This window comes from Panthera leo, chromosome E2, assembly GCF_018350215.1.
Source record: "Panthera leo isolate Ple1 chromosome E2, P.leo_Ple1_pat1.1, whole genome shotgun sequence".
NCBI classification, from domain to species: Eukaryota; Metazoa; Chordata; class Mammalia; order Carnivora; family Felidae; genus Panthera; species Panthera leo.
The window spans coordinates 25,585,743-25,604,438 of NC_056693.1; the positions used below are offsets into that span (position 1 = coordinate 25,585,743).

At 39.3% G+C, this 18,696-nt stretch overlaps 1 protein-coding gene across 7 annotated transcripts in view; it reads left to right on the forward strand.

Moving 5' to 3' along the window:
• PHKB (phosphorylase kinase regulatory subunit beta) overlaps window positions 1-18,696 on the forward strand; it is a 259,181-nt gene that overhangs the window by 44,335 nt on the left and 196,150 nt on the right. For 6 of the 7 annotated variants that reach the window (XM_042920513.1, XM_042920506.1, XM_042920510.1 and 3 more), the window contains 2 exons: window positions 770-859; window positions 2,627-2,765. In XM_042920513.1, the coding sequence (XP_042776447.1) occupies window positions 770-859; window positions 2,627-2,765 (229 nt within the window). Of the gene's footprint in view, window positions 1-769; window positions 860-2,626; window positions 2,766-18,696 lie in introns of those variants that run through there. The other variant, XM_042920512.1, reaches the window with a different exon arrangement.

Genomic DNA, 18,696 nt, shown 5'->3' on the forward strand with positions numbered 1-18,696 from the left:
GATAGTACTTAGTCTGATGGCTGAAGGTTCAGAGGTCTTCCTTTCAGTGAGCAGTTGAGAATGTGCACCAGTCAAGTGAACAATTTGCTGTATCTATTTTGTGGCAAATTATCATAATTATTGGGTATTCTGCAGCTTCTGAGCAGTATGCTCTGTTAATACCTTGGAGTAGTTTTCATGGATGAGAAGTAGAAATGGTTTCTGCTTTAGTACAGATAATATGGCATGAGTTTTATCTAACGAGGAGTAAGTAGAGTCTTCAGAATTTTAGTATGAAAACTCTCTGAATATTCATGGAGTGGATGACTTTGGAGCATGTCAGTATTATCTTTTTTCTTGAGATTTTTGGGGTATGATCATTTGGCAGAAAATTGCTTGATCATGAGCATGAAGAATAAGGTTTGGATTTTAAGGCATTTAAGTAGATATTTCTCAAAGGGAACTGAAATTATTGACCTAGGGACTATCACATAAGTATTAGTGGTATTCGGGTTGTTGGGACCAGTATATATATGAATTAGCTATAGTAACTGCCAGGTGTTGGGGGGTTGGGGGTGTTCCCATAACATTTGGAACCCTTCTGTACTTGTTTCAAGGGCAATTTCTTCTCTCTCCTTCCCCTACCAAACATTTGACCAGTAATATAATGTGTTAGTTCACATATAAAAATGAAAATTAGATTGCTAAGTAGTGCTTTTTCATTTATTTAGAAGTTTTGTTTATCTTGGTGAAAATGACTGAATTTGATGGGTTTTCATTTTTCTTTTAGGCTCCGTTTATGAACCTCTGAAAAGCATTAATCTTCCGAGACCTGATAATGAAACTCTGTGGGATAAATTGGATCATTATTACAGAATTGGTAAGGAATACTTGAGGAAAACATGTCCTTAGGTAGTTATGATTAGTATTTACTCTACCTTATATTGCATATGTTACGTGCATGATGATGATCTCTCATTTGGATGTGGGGATAGTTTCATTGCTTAGGCAGCTATATATTCCAATTGGATCTTGACCCTGGGACTATAAAAGATTTTCAGCACATCATATCTGTCCCTTGAATAATTTTAAAACTGTCACCAGTGTCCTCTGTGTCTTTTTACTCTCTTAAACTTTACTAGATTTGAGAACTGGAGGCTGTTTCTTCATTACTACCTACATAAAGATTTTGTAAAAGTATTCCTTGCTTACTCATTTACCCATACATGGTTTCTAAGTAGTCCTAAACCTTTTATATCTATTACTAATTCTTTGGGATACAAAAGATAATCTCAGGTTACTATTACTAATATTAAGTACCTGTTATATTTGTTGTTGTTTTGTTTTGCCAAGAACAGCCTGGCAAATTTTGCTTTTTAATGTGAGTAAGCAATTTTGAGATATGTATGCATGGGACTCCTCTTGGTTCATCAGACTGTAAGTTAGAAAAGCCTATTAATTTTTGCCAGTTTGCTTCTTGTGCCATTTATGTGGCCTTGTATGGCAAATAATATAAAATTTAATTTATTTATTTCTCTAAGATAAGGATTTTTTTTGTTGTTGCTGTTTGTGTTAACCTCATATAAAACCTTAATTCATCGTATTTTAGTTAAAATTCTAGAATATGTTCTTATGTGGCCCTATTATTATCATTGTAGCCATAACTAGATGAAGAAATGTAAATACCTTTTTAAAGAAATGTCAGTTGTTTACTTGAGACTTTAAGGACCAATTCTTTCCTCTGGGAAAAATGATAAATACCCTGACATTCTAAAAGAAATGGTAATGATAATGTCAGGTTTGTCTGAGAAAAAGAAGAAAGTTAATTCTTTAATCTCTGTGAAGGAGAAGAATGCTTTGGACCTTTGAAAAACTGTCCTAAAAGTAGTTGACATACGTCAGTCTAGATTAGAGTAATTTAATGCATTTTGGTGAAAATCATTTATATTTAGGAATAAAATCACTTTTAGGAAATTTAGTGTGTGTATTTTTATATTTTAGGATTCTTATAAAAGGTAATAAAACATTAATGTCAGACTTTTTTTTAAGTAAAATGTTCTCAAAATAATTATTTACTTGTTTTCATGTCATATGAGAATGGGATTTGGTTTTGAAATGATAAACATATCTCTAGCCTGTATAGTATAATATGTAAAATGAATATATTTCTCAGAAGTCTAGGCACAAATTAGTCATCATGGAAAATAGGATTCTGGTTTATTTAGCAGTGGAGCTGGCTTTGGATTTACCCATTAATGCCACTCTATGTTGTACATTTGTTTTGTTTCCCTATTGAACTTCTGTTGAAAACAATAATAAAAAGATATTGATCTTTTTTTTTTTCTGTATCTGATGTTACAACACTTACTGACATTAAGTATGATATGCTAAAAGCTTTTTAATTGCTAATTAGCTGAGTCCTATCCTCAAAAGTAGAAATACCCTTCCTGCAGAGTGGATTCCCACTTGTGCTGGAGTGACTTACATGAAGTAATTTCTGCATTCTAAAAAGTTGTATACTATTGGTATGTTTAGGAACAACAGAATTATCAGCAGTAGGATGAGGAAACGAAAGAGGATTGAGATCTTCAGCCCAAGGGAAATGGATGGCTGTACAGTTCATTCTTTTTCTTGTCTTCCATTCCAGTGAAGTCAACGTTGCTGCTATATCAAAGTCCAACCACAGGTCTCTTTCCCACTAAAACTTGCGGTGATGATCAGAAGGCAAAAATCCAAGACAGTCTTTACTGTGCTGCTGGGGCCTGGGCTTTGGCTCTTGCATACAGGTAAGCTGGTGTGTGCTCTTCTAGTAACTGTAAGTCTGGATAATAGGGTTTTGTTGGCCCACGTTGAACTGAGCATCTATATTTTGGCTCTGCTGATGACTCATTGTGTGTGATCTGTGACTGCTCAAGGCCTCTAAACAAATTTTAAGTTTTCCTAAGGATTTACACCAGACTAGTTCTAACAGTTTAATGACCTTGTGACCAAAATTTTTTTCAGCTGTTAGGTTTTTAAATCATCATTACTTTTTGGCAGAATTATCTGCTCATTCTCTTTGAGTTATTTGCTTTCAATCAGAAGGATTAATGGTTGATTGAATTTTGCAGATGATAAAACTGCGGCCCAGGTAGTTAACAGATTTTTCCAAAAATACACAACTAGTTAATGATAGAGCCAGGGCCAGGACACCCCCCACTGCACCCCACTCCACTCTAGTTTAGTTTTTTTTCCCCATGCAATTCATGGAGATATTTATCACTTGTTAAATCTGGTTGTAAATCAAATAATTATTTTATAAAGTTAAAAAAAATCCCTTTACAATACAAAATATCTTCTTATTTTGTAATATATGGAAAACATTCAGTGTGTGTGTCCTGACTCACCATCAGAGATAAACATTTTAACCATTGTTAAGATTAGGTTTCTGAATATTAATTTTCCGAAAGTGAAACATATGCATGTACTTCTGATTTGAAAATTGTATCTTTCACGTGAACATGAGTCCTCTGTTGAAAATTATTGATGTGTTGCACTTAGAAAATCAAATACTGAGATAATTTGAAGTAATGGCCTTTAGCACACTTGTTTGCTAATGTCACTACAAGCATTTCCTAACATTCTATGTGAGCACAGTACAGTTTCCTTGAATGTCAAGCTAATACTGGTCCTATGAGTACAGAGAATGCCAGCAATACCTTAACCAAGTGGTCAGGCTAGTAAGGACAGGAGTTGCTTCACTGTGACACAGTGCTAAGTGCACATTGCCCATGTTGACTTCTTACCAAAATGATTAAATAGATCTACCTATGAATAAACAATCAGACAAAGCCAAATTGTGGCTACTTATAAGTCAACTTGCCTGGACTCTTAAAAAATGTAGCTATCAGAGAAGATTAGAAAGTAGTTATGAATATAATTTAGAGTAAGAAAGACTGAAGAAATGATTCAGGAAGATGGTAGAGCAGAAGGATCCTGAGGTAACTTTGTCCCACAAACACCCAAGATAACAGCCACATTAGTGTAACTAACTCTGAAAATGACCAAAAGACTGACAGAACAGACTTTACACAGTTAACTGTAGAGAGGAGGCCACATCGAAAAGAGTAGGAAGGGCAGAGACATGGTTGGGAGCCAGACCCCCTGGGAGACTAACCACAAAGGGGATGCACACCACCAGCACAGAGGAGTGAGAGGATCAGGCTCCACATGGCACTCCAGGCACAGGGGACCCACACTGGGAAGATGGCTGTCTATAACATTAAACTTTGAAAGCTAGTGGGGCTTGAATTCTGGAGTTTTTACAATCAGCAAGGCTTAATTCTTCCTTTAAAAATTAGCAGGTTTAGCTCTGGCAGAGCTGGAGGGTGATAGGAAACCGAACACCTGCCTTTAAAGAGCCAGCATAAGAAGTAATGTGGTCACACAGTTTGAAAAGCATGTGGGGTGTTCATAAAAAAGATTTATTTACTAACGTAAATAACTCTTGTAAGAACAAGTGCTGGAGGGACAAGGATCTTGAGGATCTTTAGGAGACTTCTTCTGAGAACAAAAGAGGTGTCAGGTGCCATTTCTTTCCCCCTGTGTAGCCTAGAAAGCAGGACACTTGCAGAACCAGCACAAACACTTTCTACTTATCCTGCTAGTACTAAGCACCCTGCCCTGCGTTCTCCTGGGGATCAGCCCCATTTGGTAGGTGTGTCTCCAAAGCACCTCCTGCCCCAACCCGCCCTGCAAGCAACCCTGGCTGGGACTGGCACCATTTTACAGTGACTCCTGCCCTGAGGAGTGAGGAAGATAACCATCCACACTAGCAAGTCCACAGCCCCAGCAGCTGAAATTTATAGCTAGCAGCACAGAGACAGTGCCTTGCCAATCAGTGTGACTGCGGTCCTGGCAGATAGACTGGGTGCAGGCATCTGTGCTGACTGATGGTCCTGCCCACAAATGAAAGCCTTTCAGGGGACAAAGCAGGGAGAGTGTCCTGCAGGTCGGTGTGACTGCATTTCCAGATGACAGACTGGGGACAGCCATCTGGCTTGACTGCTAGCCCCAACCACTAATGAAAACTTGTCAGAGGACAAGGAAGGGAGACCGCCCCTAAGGTCAGTGCAACCAGCCCCAGCAGATGGGCTGAGGGCAGACATCTGGTCTAACTGGTGACACTACCCAAATAGAAGCCTGATGCATCCACAGATTGGCTTCTTAACAGGTAGCAAAACCCTACCTGCTGAAACCACAACAGGCAAAGTGAGCCATTGTAGCCTAAAAAACTGAAGGCAAATGTGGCTTAACAACAGTGGGGCACATGCAACCCACATAGGAGATACCCCTGAAGTACCTGGTTCTGGTAAAGAGAGAGCATTGTGCTATAGGGCATTACAGGACCTCTTCTTCATAAGTCCATGACTTTCGAGATCAGGAGATGCAGCTGACTTTTCTAATACATGAAAACCAATAGATTGTTAGACAAAATGAGACAGAGAAATATATCCCAAATGAAAGAACAAGACAAAACCACAACAAAAGATCTAAATGAAATAGAAGTAAGCAATATGTCTAATTAAGAATTCAAAGTAATGGTCATAAAGATACTCACTGGATTTGAGAAAAGAGTGGAGGATATCAGTGAGACCTTCCAGAAGATAAAATATAAAAAAGAACCTGTCAGAGATATAAAAGTCCGTAATTGAAATAAAAAATACACTAGAGGGAATCAGTAGAAGATCAGAGGAGGCAGAAGAGTGGATCAGCGACCTGGAAGACTGGATAAAGGAAAGCAACTGGGCTGAATAATAAGAGAAAAAAATATAATAAAAAATGAGAATAGGTTAAGGGAATTCAGCAACACCATCACCTGTAATAACGTTCACATTATAGGGATCCCAGGAGGAAGGGCACAGAGAATGTATTTGAAGAAATAAAATCAAAGAAAGAAATAAAACCAAAAACTTTCCAAATCTGGGGAAGTAAACATATCCAGATTCAGGGATCACAGAGAGCCCGCAGTGAAATTACCTAAGGAGGTTCACACCAAGAAACATAATATTAAAATGGCAAAAAGTAGTAACAAAACATCTCAAAGGCAGCAAGAGAAAAAACAGTTACAAATAAGGGAAACCTCATAATGCTATCTGCTGATTTTTCAGTGAAAACTTGAATGTACAGGGATGGAGAAACATTTATAATACAAATGGAAGCTAAAAGAAAGATAGGGTAGCGATACTTTTATCAGACAAAATAGACTTTAATACAAAGACTATAATAAGAGATAAAGGACACTACATAATGATAAAAGGAACAGTCCAACAGGATGGTATAACAATTGTAACTATTTATGCACCCACCATGCTACCACCTAAATACATAAAGCAACTATTAACGGACATAAATGAAGAAACTGACAGGAATACAATAATAGTGGGTGACTTTAACACTCTGCTTATATCAATGGATAGATCATTTGGCCAGAAAATCAACAAGGAAACAGTGGCCTTGAATGACACATTGGGTCAATTGGGCCTAACAGATACATTCAGAACATTCCATTCAAAAGCAGTGGAATACATATTCTTTTCAAGTGCACATGGAATGTCTCCAAAAGATATCACATGTTAGGTCACCAAAGAAGTCTCAATAAATTCAAAAAGACTGAAATAATGTTATGCATCTTTTCTGACCAAAACGATATGAAAATAGAAAGTAATCACAAGAAAAAATCTGGAAAGGGCACAAATACATGGAAACTAAATAACATTCTAACAAATAAGAAATGGGTCAATGGACAAACAGAATAAAAAATACATGCAGACAAATGAAAATGAAAACAGAATGGTCCAAAATTTGGGGGATAAAGCAAAACCTGTTCGAAAAGGAGTGATTGCAGTCCATCTTAAGCAATGCAGGTCTGTCTTAAGAAAAATTTCAGCTAAACAACCTAATATTACAACGAATGGAGCTTGAAAAAGAAGAGTGAACAAAGCTAGTAGAAGAAAGGAAATAATAAAGATTAGAGTAGAAATAAATGAAACAGAGACTAAAAACAAAGCAGAATAATTAATGAAACCAGGAAGTGGTTCTTTGAAAAGATGAACAAAAAAGGTAGACTTTTTGCCAGACTCAAAAAACAAAAAAAAAAAGGACTCAAAATCAGCAATGAAGAAATAACAACCAATACCACAGAAATACAAAGGATTATAAGAGAATATTATGAAAGACTATTTCCCAACACACTGGGCTACCTAGAAGAAACGTATAAATTTCTTAGATGCATATAACCTAACAAAACTGAAGCAGGAAGAAATAGAAAATTTACATGTTAATGTGAATAGCAAGATTTCATTCTTTTTCTGGCTGAGTAATGTGGGTGTGTGTATGTGTGTGTGTGTACATATATTACATCTTCTTTAACCATTCATCAATGATTGGACACTTGGATTCTTTCTATACCTAGGCTACTATTGTAAATAATGCTACAAAAAATGTTGGGTGCATATATCTTGTTGAGTAAGTTTTTTCATTTTCTTTGGGTAAATACCAAGTAGAAGAATTACTGGATGATATGGTAATTCTATTTTTACATTTTTGAGGAACCTCCACAATGTTTTTCACAGTAGCTGCACCAATTTGCATTTCCTCCACTGACACACAAAGTGTCCACATCCTCTCCAACAATTGTTATTTCTTGTGATTTTGATTTTAGCCATTCTGAGAGATGTAAATGATATCTCATTGTGTTTTAATTTGCACTCTCTGATGATTGGTGACGCTGACCTTTTCATGTGTCTGTTGGCCGTGTGTAGGTCTTCTCTAGAAAAATATCCATTCCAGTCCTCTGCCCATTTTTTAATTGAACTATTTGGTTTTTGTGTGTTGAATTGTGTTAAGTTCTTTATATATGTTGGATATTAACTCCTTCTCAAAGATATCACTTGCAAATATATTGTCCCACTCAGTAGGTTGCTGTTATGCCTCATTGCTGGTTTCCTTTGCTGTGCAAAAGCTTTTCATTTTGGCATTCCCAATGGTTTAATCTTGCTTTTGGTTCCCTTGCCTGAGGAAACATATTTAGAAAAATGTTCCTATGGCCATTGTTGAAAACTTTGTTGCCCACGTTTTTTTTCTAAGAGTTTTATGGTTTCAAGATGGAATAGGAGAAGATGGCGGTATATAAGGATGCTGGGCTCACCGCGTCTTGCTGATCACTTAGATTCCACCCACATCTGCCTAAATAACCCAGAAAACTGCCAGAAGACTAGCAGAACAGACTCTCTGGAGCAAAGCATAGACAAGAGGCCCATGGAAGAGCGTAGGAAAGGAGGAGAGGCGGTGCATGCTACACGGACTGGTGGGAAGGAGCCAGGGCGGTGGAGGGGCAGCCCGCCTGGCAAGGCAGAGCCCCAGTCTGACTTGCAAAAGGGGAGGGGCTGGAATGTGTGAGTTCTGACAGCAAGCAGGACTTAACATCTGGAATGTTAAGTCAGCAGCTCGGCTCGGAGAGCAGGAGGGCAAGAGGACACCAGGAGAGAGAGTATTTGAGCCCCGGAAGACAGAGCTCACCTCAGTGGGGAAGAAAGGGTCACCGAACTTGCCTGCACCGTGCAAACACCCAGTGCTGTGCTTCTATGGATCCATCCATAGACTGTTCTGCCTGCCTCCTGGTGCTGCAGGGCCCCGCCCACAGTGGACCACCCGGGGCAAAACAAGCTAAGCCTGCCCCTCCTGCCCCTGTACACCTTGCGATCCACCCCGGCTAATATGCCAGATCCCATCAAAGCAGCACCGAAGCCTGAGAGTGTGCAAGTAGCCCAGACAGGGGCCACACCACTCCAGTGAGACCTGCCCCTGGGAGAGGGGAAGAAAAGGTACACACCAGTCTGACTGTGGCCCTAGCTGTGGGCTGGGGACAGATATCAGGTCTGACTGCAGCCCCGCCAACCAACACAAGTTATTCCAGACAGCACAGTGGACATGCCCCACAGTTCCACGCCCCTCCAGAGACTATCCAAAATGATGAAACGGAAGAATTCTCAAAAGAAACTCCAGGAAGTAGCAACAGCTAACGAACTGATCAAAAACGATTTAAGCAATATAACGGACCATGAATATAGAATAATAATCATAAAATTAATCACTGAGCTTGAAAAAGTATAGAGGAGAGCAGAGAATCTATTGCTACAGAGATCAGGGGACTAAGAAACTGTCAGGAAGAGCTAAAAAATGCTATAAACAAGGTGCAAAATAAAATGGAGGAGACCGCAGCTCGGATTGAAGAGGCAGAGGAGAGAATAGGTGAATTAGAAGATAAAATTATGGAAAGAGGAAGCTGAGAAAAAGAGAGATAAAAAAATCCAGGAGTATGAGGGGGGAATTAGAGAACTAAGTGATGCAATCAAGCACAACAATATCCATATAATAGGGATTCCAGCAGAGGAAGAGAGAAAAAGGTGCTGAAGGTGTACTTGAACAAATCATAGTTGAGAAATTCCATGATCTGGGGAAGGAAACAGGCATTAAAATCCAAGAGGCGCAGAGAACTGTCTTCACACGTAACTTGAATTGATCTTCTGTGTGACATATCATAACAAAACTGGCAAACTACCAGGATAAAGAGAAAATTCTGAAAGCAGCTAGGGATAAGGACCCTCTAACATATAAATGGAGACTGATAAGACTAGTGATGGATCTATCTAATGAAACTTGGCAGGTCAGAAACGAATGGCAGGAAATCCTCAATGTGATGAACAGAAAAAATATGCAGCCGAGAATCCTTTATCCAGCAAGTCTGTCATTCAGAATAGAAGGAGAGTTAAAGGTGTTCTCAAAAAAAAATGAAGGAATTCATCACCACTAAACCAGCCCTACAAGAGATACTAAGGGGGATTCTGTGAGTGAAATGTTGCAAGGACCACAAAGGACCAGAGACATCACTACAAGCATGAAACCTACAGACATCACAATGACTCTAAACCCATATCATTCTATAACACTGTATGTAAATGGACTAAATGTTCCAACCTAAAGACATACAGTATCAGAATGGTCAAAAAAACAAGACCCATCTATTTGCTGTCTACAAAAAGAGACTCCTTTTAGACTTGAGGACACCTTCAGATTGAAAGTGAGGGGATGGCGAACTATCTATCATGCTACTGGAAGTCAAAAGAAAGCTGGAGTAGCCATACTTATATCAGACAAACTGACTTTAAATTAAAGGCTGTAACAAGAGATGAAGAAGTGCATTATATAATAATTACAGGGTCTATCCATCAGGAAGAGCTAATAACTATAAGCGTCTATTCGCCAAATACGGGAGCCCCCAAATATATAAAACAATTACAAACATAAGCAACCTTATTGATAAGAATGTGGTAATTGCAGGGGACTTTAACACTTACAGAAATGGATAGATCATCTACACACACGGTCAATAAGAAACAAGGGCCCTGAATGATATATTGGATCAGATGGACTTGACAGATATATTTAGAACTCTGTATCCCAAAGCAAAAGAATATACTTTCTTCTCGAGTGCACATTGAACATTCCCCAAGATAGATCACATACTGGGTCACAAAACAGCCCTTCATAAGTATACAAGATTTGAAATCATACCTTGCATACTTTCAGACCACAATGCTATGAAGGTTGAAATCAACCACAGGAAAAAGTCTGGAAAACCTCCAAAAGCATGGAGGTTAAAGAACACCCTACTAAAGAATGAATGGGTCAACCAGGCAATTAGAAAAGAAATTAAAAAATATATGGAAACAAATGAAAATGAAAATGCAACAATCCAAACGCTTTGGGATGCAGCGAAGAGAGTCCTGAGAGGAAAATAATTGCAGTCCAGGACTATCTCAAGAAACAAGGAAAATCCCAAATACAAAATCTAACAGCACACCTAAAGGAAATAGAAGCAGAACAGTAAAGACACATCAAACCCAGCAGAAGAAGAGAAATAATAAAGATCAGAGCAGAATTAAACAATATAGCATCTAAAGAAACTGTAGAGCAGATCAATGAAACGAAGAGTTGGTTTTTTGAAAAAATAAACAAAATTGATAAACCTCTAGCCAGGCTTCTCAAAAAGAAAAGGGAGATGACCCAAATAGATAAAATCATGAATGAAAATGGAATTATTACAACCAATCCCTCAGAGATATAAGCAATTATCAGGGAATACTATGAAAAATTATATGCCAACAATCTGGACAACCTGGAAGAAATGGACAAATTCCTAAGCACCGACACACTTCCAAAACTCAAACACTAAGAAATAGAAAACTTGAACAGACCCATAACCAGTGAAGAACTTGAATCACTTATCAAAAATCTCCTAACAAATACGAGTCCAGGACCAGATGGCTTCACAAGGGAATTCTACCATACATTTAAAGCAGAGATAATACCTATTCTCAAGCTGTTCCAGAAAATCAAAAGGGAAGGGAAACTTCCAGACTCATTCTATGAAGCCAGCATTACTTTGATTCCTAAACCAGAAAGACACCCAGCAAAAAAAGAGAACTACAGGCCAATGTCCCTGATGAATATGGATGCAAAAATTCTCAATAAGATACTAGCAAATCGAATTCAACAGCATATAAAAAGAGTTATTCACCACGATCAAGTGGGATTCATTCCTGGGATGCAGGGCTGGTTGAACAATCGCAAAACAATGTGATACATCACATTAATAAAAGAAAAGAACCATAAGATCCTCTCTATCGATGCAGAAAAAGCATTTTACAAAATCCAGCATCCTTTCTTAATAAAAACCCTTGAGAAAGTCGGGATAGAAGGAACATACTTAAACATCATAAAAGCCAATTATGAAAAGCTCACAGCTAATATCATCCTCAGTGGGGAATAACTGAGAGCTTTTCCCCCGAAGTCAGGAACAAAACAGGGATGTCCACTCTCAACGCTGTTGTTTAACATAGTGTTGGAAGTTCTAGCATCAGCAATCAGACAACAATAGAAAATCAAAGGCATCAAAATTGGCAATGATGATGTCAACATTTCACTTTTTGCAGATGACATGATATTATGAATGGAAAACACGATAGGCTCCACCAAAAGTCTGCTAGAACTGATAACATGAATTCAGCAATGTCTCAGGATACAAAATCATTGTACAGAAATCAGTTACATTTTTTTTTCAATATATGAAGTTTATTGTCAAATTGGTTTCCATACAACACCCAGTGCTCATCCCAAAAGGTGCCCTCCTCAATACCCATCACCCACCCTCCCTTCCTTCCCACCCCCTATCAACCCTCAGTTTGTTCTCAGTTTGTAAGAGTCTCTTATGCTTTGGTTCTCTCCCACTCTAACCTCTTTTTTTTTTTTTCTTCCCCTACCCCATGGGTTTCTGTTAAGTTTCTCAGGATCCACACAAGAGTGAAAACATATGGTATCTGTCTTTCTCTGTATGGCTTATTTCACTTAGCATCACGCTCTCCAGTTCCATCCACGTTGCTACAAAGGGCCATATTTCATTCTTTCTCATTGCCATGTAGTATTCCATTGTGTATATAAACCACAATTTCTTTATCCATTCATCAGTTGATGGACATTTAGGCTCTTTCCATAATTTGGCTATTGTTGAGAGTGCTGCTATAAACATTGGGGTACAAGTGCCCCTATGCATCAGTACTCCTGTATCCCTTGGGTAAATTCCTAGCAGTGCTATTGCTGGGTCATAGGGTAGGTCTATTTTTAATTTTCTGAGGAACCTCCACACTGTTTTCCAGAGTGGCTGCACCAATTTGCATTCCCACCAACAGTGCAAGAGGGTTCCCGTTTCTCCACATCCTCTTCAGCCCTATAGTCTCCTGATTTGTTCATTTTGGCCACTCTGACTGGCGTGAGGTGATATCTGAGTGTGGTTTTGATTTGTATTTCCCTGATGAGGAGCAACGTTGAGCATCTTTTCATGTACCTGTTGGCCATCTGGATGTCTTCTTTAGAGAAGTGTCTACTCATGTCTTCTGCCCATTTCTTCACTGGGTTATTTGTTTTTTGGGTATGCAGTTTGATGAGCTCTTTATAGATTTTGGATACTAGCCCTTTGTCTGATATGTCATTTGCAAATATCTTTTCCCATTCCGTTGGTTGCCTTTTAGTTTTGTTGGTTGTTTCCTTTGCTGTGCAGAAGCTTTTTATCTTCATGAGGTCCCAGTAGTTCATTTTTGCTTTTAATTCCCTTGCCTATGGGGATGTGTCAAGTAAGAAATTGCTACAGGTGAGGTCAGAGAGGTCTTTTCCTGCTTTCGCCTCTAGGGTTTTGATGGGTTCCTGTCTCACATTTGGGTCCTTTATCCATTTTGAGTTTATTTTTGTGACTGGTGTAAGAAAGTGGTCTAGTTTCATCCTTCTGCATGTTGCTGTCCAGTTCTCCCAGCACCATTTGTTAAAGAGACTGTCTTTTTTCCATTGGATAGTCTTTCCTGCTTTGTCAAAAATTAGTTGGCCATACGTTTGTGGGTCTAGTTCTGGGGTTTCTATTCTATTCCATTGGTCTATGTGTCTGTTTTTGTGCCAATACCATGCTGTCTTGATGATGACAGCTTTGTAGTAGAGGTTAAAGTCTGGGATTGTGATGCCTCCTGCTTTGGTCTTCTTCTTCAAAATTACTTTGGCTATTTGGGGCCTTTTGTGGTTCCATATGAATTTTAGGATTGCTTGTTCTAGTTTTGAGAAGAATGCTGGTGCAATTTTGATTGGGATTGCATTGAATGTGTAGATAGCTTTGGGTAGTATTGACATTTTGACAATATTTATTCTTCCAATCCATAAGCACGGAGTGTCTTTCCATTTCTCTATACCTTCTTCAATTTCCTTCATAAGCTTTCTATAGTTTTCAGCATACAGATCTTGTACATCTTTGGTTAGATTTATTCCTAGGTATTTTTTGCTTCTTGGTGGAATTGTGAATGGGATCAGTTTCTTTATTTGTCTTTCTGTTGCTTCATTATTAGTGTATAAGAATGCAACTGATTTATGTACATTGATTTTGTACCCTGCATTTTTGCTAAATTCATTTATCAGTTCTAGCAGGCTTTTGGTGGAGTCCCTTGGATTTTCCATGTATAATATGTCATCTGCAAAAAGTGAAAGCTTAACTTCATCTTTGCCAATTTTGATGCCTTTGATTTCCTTTTGTTGTCTGGTTGCTGATGCTAGAACTTCCAACACTATGTTAAACAACGGTGGTGAGAGTGGACATCCCTGTCGTGTTCCTGATCTCAGGGAAAAAGCTCTCAGTTTTTCCCCATTGTGGATGATGTTGGCTGTGGGCTTTTCATAAATGGCTTTTATGATGTTTAAGTATGTTCCTTCTATTCCGACTTTCTCAAGGGTTTTTGTTAAGAAAGGTTGCTGAATTTTGTCAAATGGCTTTTCTGTGTCGATTGACAGGATCATATGGTTCTTATCTTTTATTAATGTGATGTATCACATTGATTGATTTGCGAATGTTGAACCAGCCCTGCATCCCAGGAATGAATCCCACTTGATCCTGGTGAATAACTCTTTTTATATGCTGTTGAATTCGATTTGCTAGTATCTTATTGAGAATTTTTGCATCCATATTCATCAGGGATATTGGCCTGTAGTTCTCTTTTTTTACTGGGTCTCTGTCTGGTTTAGGAATCAAAGTAATGCTGGCTTCATAGAATGAGTCTGGAAGTTTTCCTTCCCTTTCTATTTCTTGGAATAGCTTGAGAAGGATAGGTATTATCTCTGCTTTAAACGTCTGGTAGAACTCCCCTGGGAAGCCATCTGGTCCTGGACTCTTATTTGTCGGGAGATTTTTGGTGACTGATTCAATTTCTTCGCTGATTATGGGTCTGTTCAAGCTTTCTGTTTCCTCCTGATTGAGTTTTGGAAGCTTGTGGGTGTTTAGGAATTTGTCCATTTCTTCCAGGTTGTCCAGATTGTTGGCATATACTTTTTCATAGTATTCCCTGATAATTGCTTGTATCCCTGAGGGATTGGTTGTAATAATTCCATTTTCATTCATGATTTTATCTATTTGGGTCATCTCCCTTTTCTTTTTGAGAAGCCTGGCTAGAGGTTTGTCAATTTTGTTTATTTTTTCAAAAAACCAACTCTTGGTTTCGTTGATCTGCTCTACAGTTTTTTTAGATTCTATGTTGTTTATTTCTGTTCTGATCTTTATTATTTCTCTTCTGCTGCTGGGTTTGGGGTGTCTTTAATGTTCTGCTTCTTTTTCTTTTAGGTGTGCTGTTAGATTTTGTATTTGGGATTTTTTTGTTCCTTGAGTTGGACCTGGATTGCAATGTATTTTCCTCTCAGGACTGCCTTCGCTGCATCCCAAAGCGTTTGGATTGTTGTATTTTCATTTTCATTTGTTTCCATATATTTTTTAATTTCTTTTCTAATTGCCTGGTTGACCCATTCATTCTTTAGTAGGGTGTTCTTTAACCTCCATGCTTTTGGAGGTTTTCCAGACTTTTTCCTGTGGTTGATTTCAAGCTTCACAGCATTGTGGTCTGAAAGTATGCATGGTACGATCTCAATTCTTGTATACTTATGAAGGGCTGTTTTGTGACCCAGTGTGTGATCTATCTTGGAGAATGTTCCATGTACACTCGAGAAGAAAGTATATTCTTTTGCTTTGGGATGCAGAGTTCTAAATATATCTGTCAAGTCCATCTGATCCAATATATCATTCAGGGCCCTTGTTTCTTTATTGACGGTGTGTCTATATGATCTATCCATTTCTGTAAGTGGAGTGTTAAAGTCCCCTGCAATTACCACATTCTTATCAATAAGGTTGCTTATGTTTGTGATTGTTTTATATATTTGGGGGCACCTGTATTCGGCGCATAGACATTTATAATTGTTAGCTCTTCCTGATGGATAGACCCCGTGATTATTATATAATGCCCTTCTTCATCTCTTGTTACAGCCTTTAATTTAAAGTCTAGTTTGTCTGATATAAGTATGGCTACTCCAGCTTTCTTTAGACTTCCAGTGGCATGATAAATAGTTCTCCATCCCCTCACTCTCAATCTGAAGGTGTCCTCAGGTCTAAACGAGTCTCTTGTAGACAGCAAATAGATGGGTCTTGTTTTTTTATCCATTCTGATACCCTATGTCTTTTCGTTGGTGCATTTAGTCCATTTACATTCAGTGTTATAGAAAGATAAGGGTTTAGAGTCATTGTGATGTCCGTAGGTTTCATGCTTATAGCGATGTCTGTGGTACTTTGTCTCACAGGATCCCCCTTAGGATCTCTTGTAGGGCTGGTTTGGTGGCGACGAATTCCTTCAGTTTTTGTTTGTTTGGGAAGACCTTTATCTCTCCTTCTATTCTAAATTACAGACTTGCTGGATAAAGGATTCTCGGCTGTATATTTTTTTGTGTTCATCACATGGAAGATCTCCTGCCATTCTTTTCTGGCCTGCCAAGTTTCAGTAGAGAGCTCAGTCACGAGTCTTATAGGTCTCCCTTTATATGTTTCAGCACGTTTATCTCTGGCTGCTTTTAGAATATTCTCTTTATCCTTGTATTTTCCCAGTTTCACTATGATATGTCGTGCAGAAGATTGATTCAAGTTCTGTCTGAAGGGAGTTCTCTGTGCCTCTTGGATTTCAATGCCTTTTTCCTTCCCTAGTTCAGGGAAGTTCTCAGCTATTATTTCTTCAAGTACACCTTCAGCACCTTTCCCTTTCTCTTCCTCCTCTGGAATACCAATTATGCGTATATTATTTCTCTTTAGTGCATCACTTAGTTCTCTAATTTTCCCCTCAAACTCCTGGATTTTTTTTATCTCTCTTCTTCTCAGCTTCTTCTTTTTCCATAATTTTATCTTCTAGTTCACCTATTCTCTCCTCTGCCTCTTCAATCCGAGCCGTAGTTGTCTCCATTTTATTTTGCAGCTCATGGATAGCATTTTTTAGCTCCTCCTGGCCGTTCCTTAGTCCCTTGATCTCTGTAGCAAGAGATACTCTGCTGTCCTTCATACTGTTTTCAAGGCCAGCGATTAATTTTATGACTATTATACTAAATTCACTTTCTGTTATATTGTTTAAATCGTTTTTGATCAGTTTGTTAGCTGTCGTTATTTCCTGGACGTTTTTCTGAGGGGAATTCTTCCCTTCATTTTAGACAGTTCCTGGAGTGGTGCGGGACTTCGGGACACTTCCCCTGTGCTGTCTTGAATAACTTGCGTTGTTGGCCGGGGCGTAGTCAGACCTGATGTCTTCCCCCAGCCCACCGCTGGGGCCACAGTCAGACTGGTGTGTGCCTTCTCTTCCCTTCTCCTAGGGGCGGGATTCACTGCAGGGTGGCGTGGCCCGTCTGGGCTACTTGCACACTGCCAGGCTTGTGGTGCTGGGGATCTGGTGTATTAGCTGGGGTGGATCGGCAATGTTCACAGGGGTGGGAGGGGCAGGCTCAGCTTGCTTTTCCATTGAAGATCCGCTTTGGGAGGGGGTCAGACTGCTGGAGGGATGGATCCACAGATGCACAGCGTTGGGTGTTTGTGGGGTGCAAGCAAGTTCCCTGGCAGGAACTGGTTCCCTTTGGGATTTTGGCTGGGGAATGGACGTTGGAGATGGCGCTGGCGAGCACCTTTGTTCCCTGCCAAGATGAGTTATTTCGTCATGGGCTCAACGACTCTCCCTCCCATTGTCCTCCAGCCCTCCTGCTCTCTGAGCAGAGCTGTTAGCTTATAACCTTTCAGATGTCAAGTCCTGCTTGCTGTCGGAACACACTCTGTCCAGCCCCTCCGCTTTTGCAAGCCAGACTCGGGGGCTCTGCTTGGCCAGTGGTGCCCCTCTGCCCCGGCTCCCTCCCGCCAGTCCGTGGAGCGCACCACCGCCTCGCCACCCTTCCTACCCTCTTCCGTGGGCCTCTCGTCTGCGCTTGGCTCCAGAGACTCCGTTCTTCTAGTCTTCTGGTGGTTTTCTGGGTTATTTAGGCAGCTATAGGTGGAATCTAAGTGATCAGCAGGACGCATGGTGAGCCTAGCATCCTCCTATGCCGCCATCTTCCCAGGATGTCTTCATCAGTTGCATTTTTAACACTAATAATGAAGCAACAGAAAGACAAAGAAATTGATCCCATTCACAATTGCACCAAGAAGCATAAAATACCTAGGAATAAACCTAACCAAAGAAGTATAAGATGTGTATGCTGAAAACTATAGAATGGTTATGAAGAAAATTGAAGAAGACATAAAGAAATGGAAACCATTCCGTGCTCAATAATTGGAAGAATAAACATTGTTATAATGTCAATACTACCCAAAGCTATCTACACATTCAGTGCAGTCCCAATCAAAATTGCACCAGCATTCTTCTCAAAACTAGAAGAAGCAATCCTAAAATTCATATGGAACCACAAAAGTCCCCGAATAGCCAAAGTAATTTTGAAGAAGAAACCAAAGCAGGAGGCATCACAATCCCAGACTTCAGCCTCTACTACAAAGCTGTCATCATCAAGACAGCATGGTATTGCACAAAAACAGACACATAGACCAATGGAATAGAATAGAAACCCCAGAATTAGACCCATGAAAGTATGGCCAACTAATCTTTGACAAAGCAGGAAAGACTATCCAATGGAAAAAAGACAGTCTCTTTAACAAATGGTGTTGGGAGAACCAGACAACAACATGCATAAGGATGAATCTAGACCACTTTCTCACACCATTCACAAAAGTAAACTCAAAATGGATAAAGG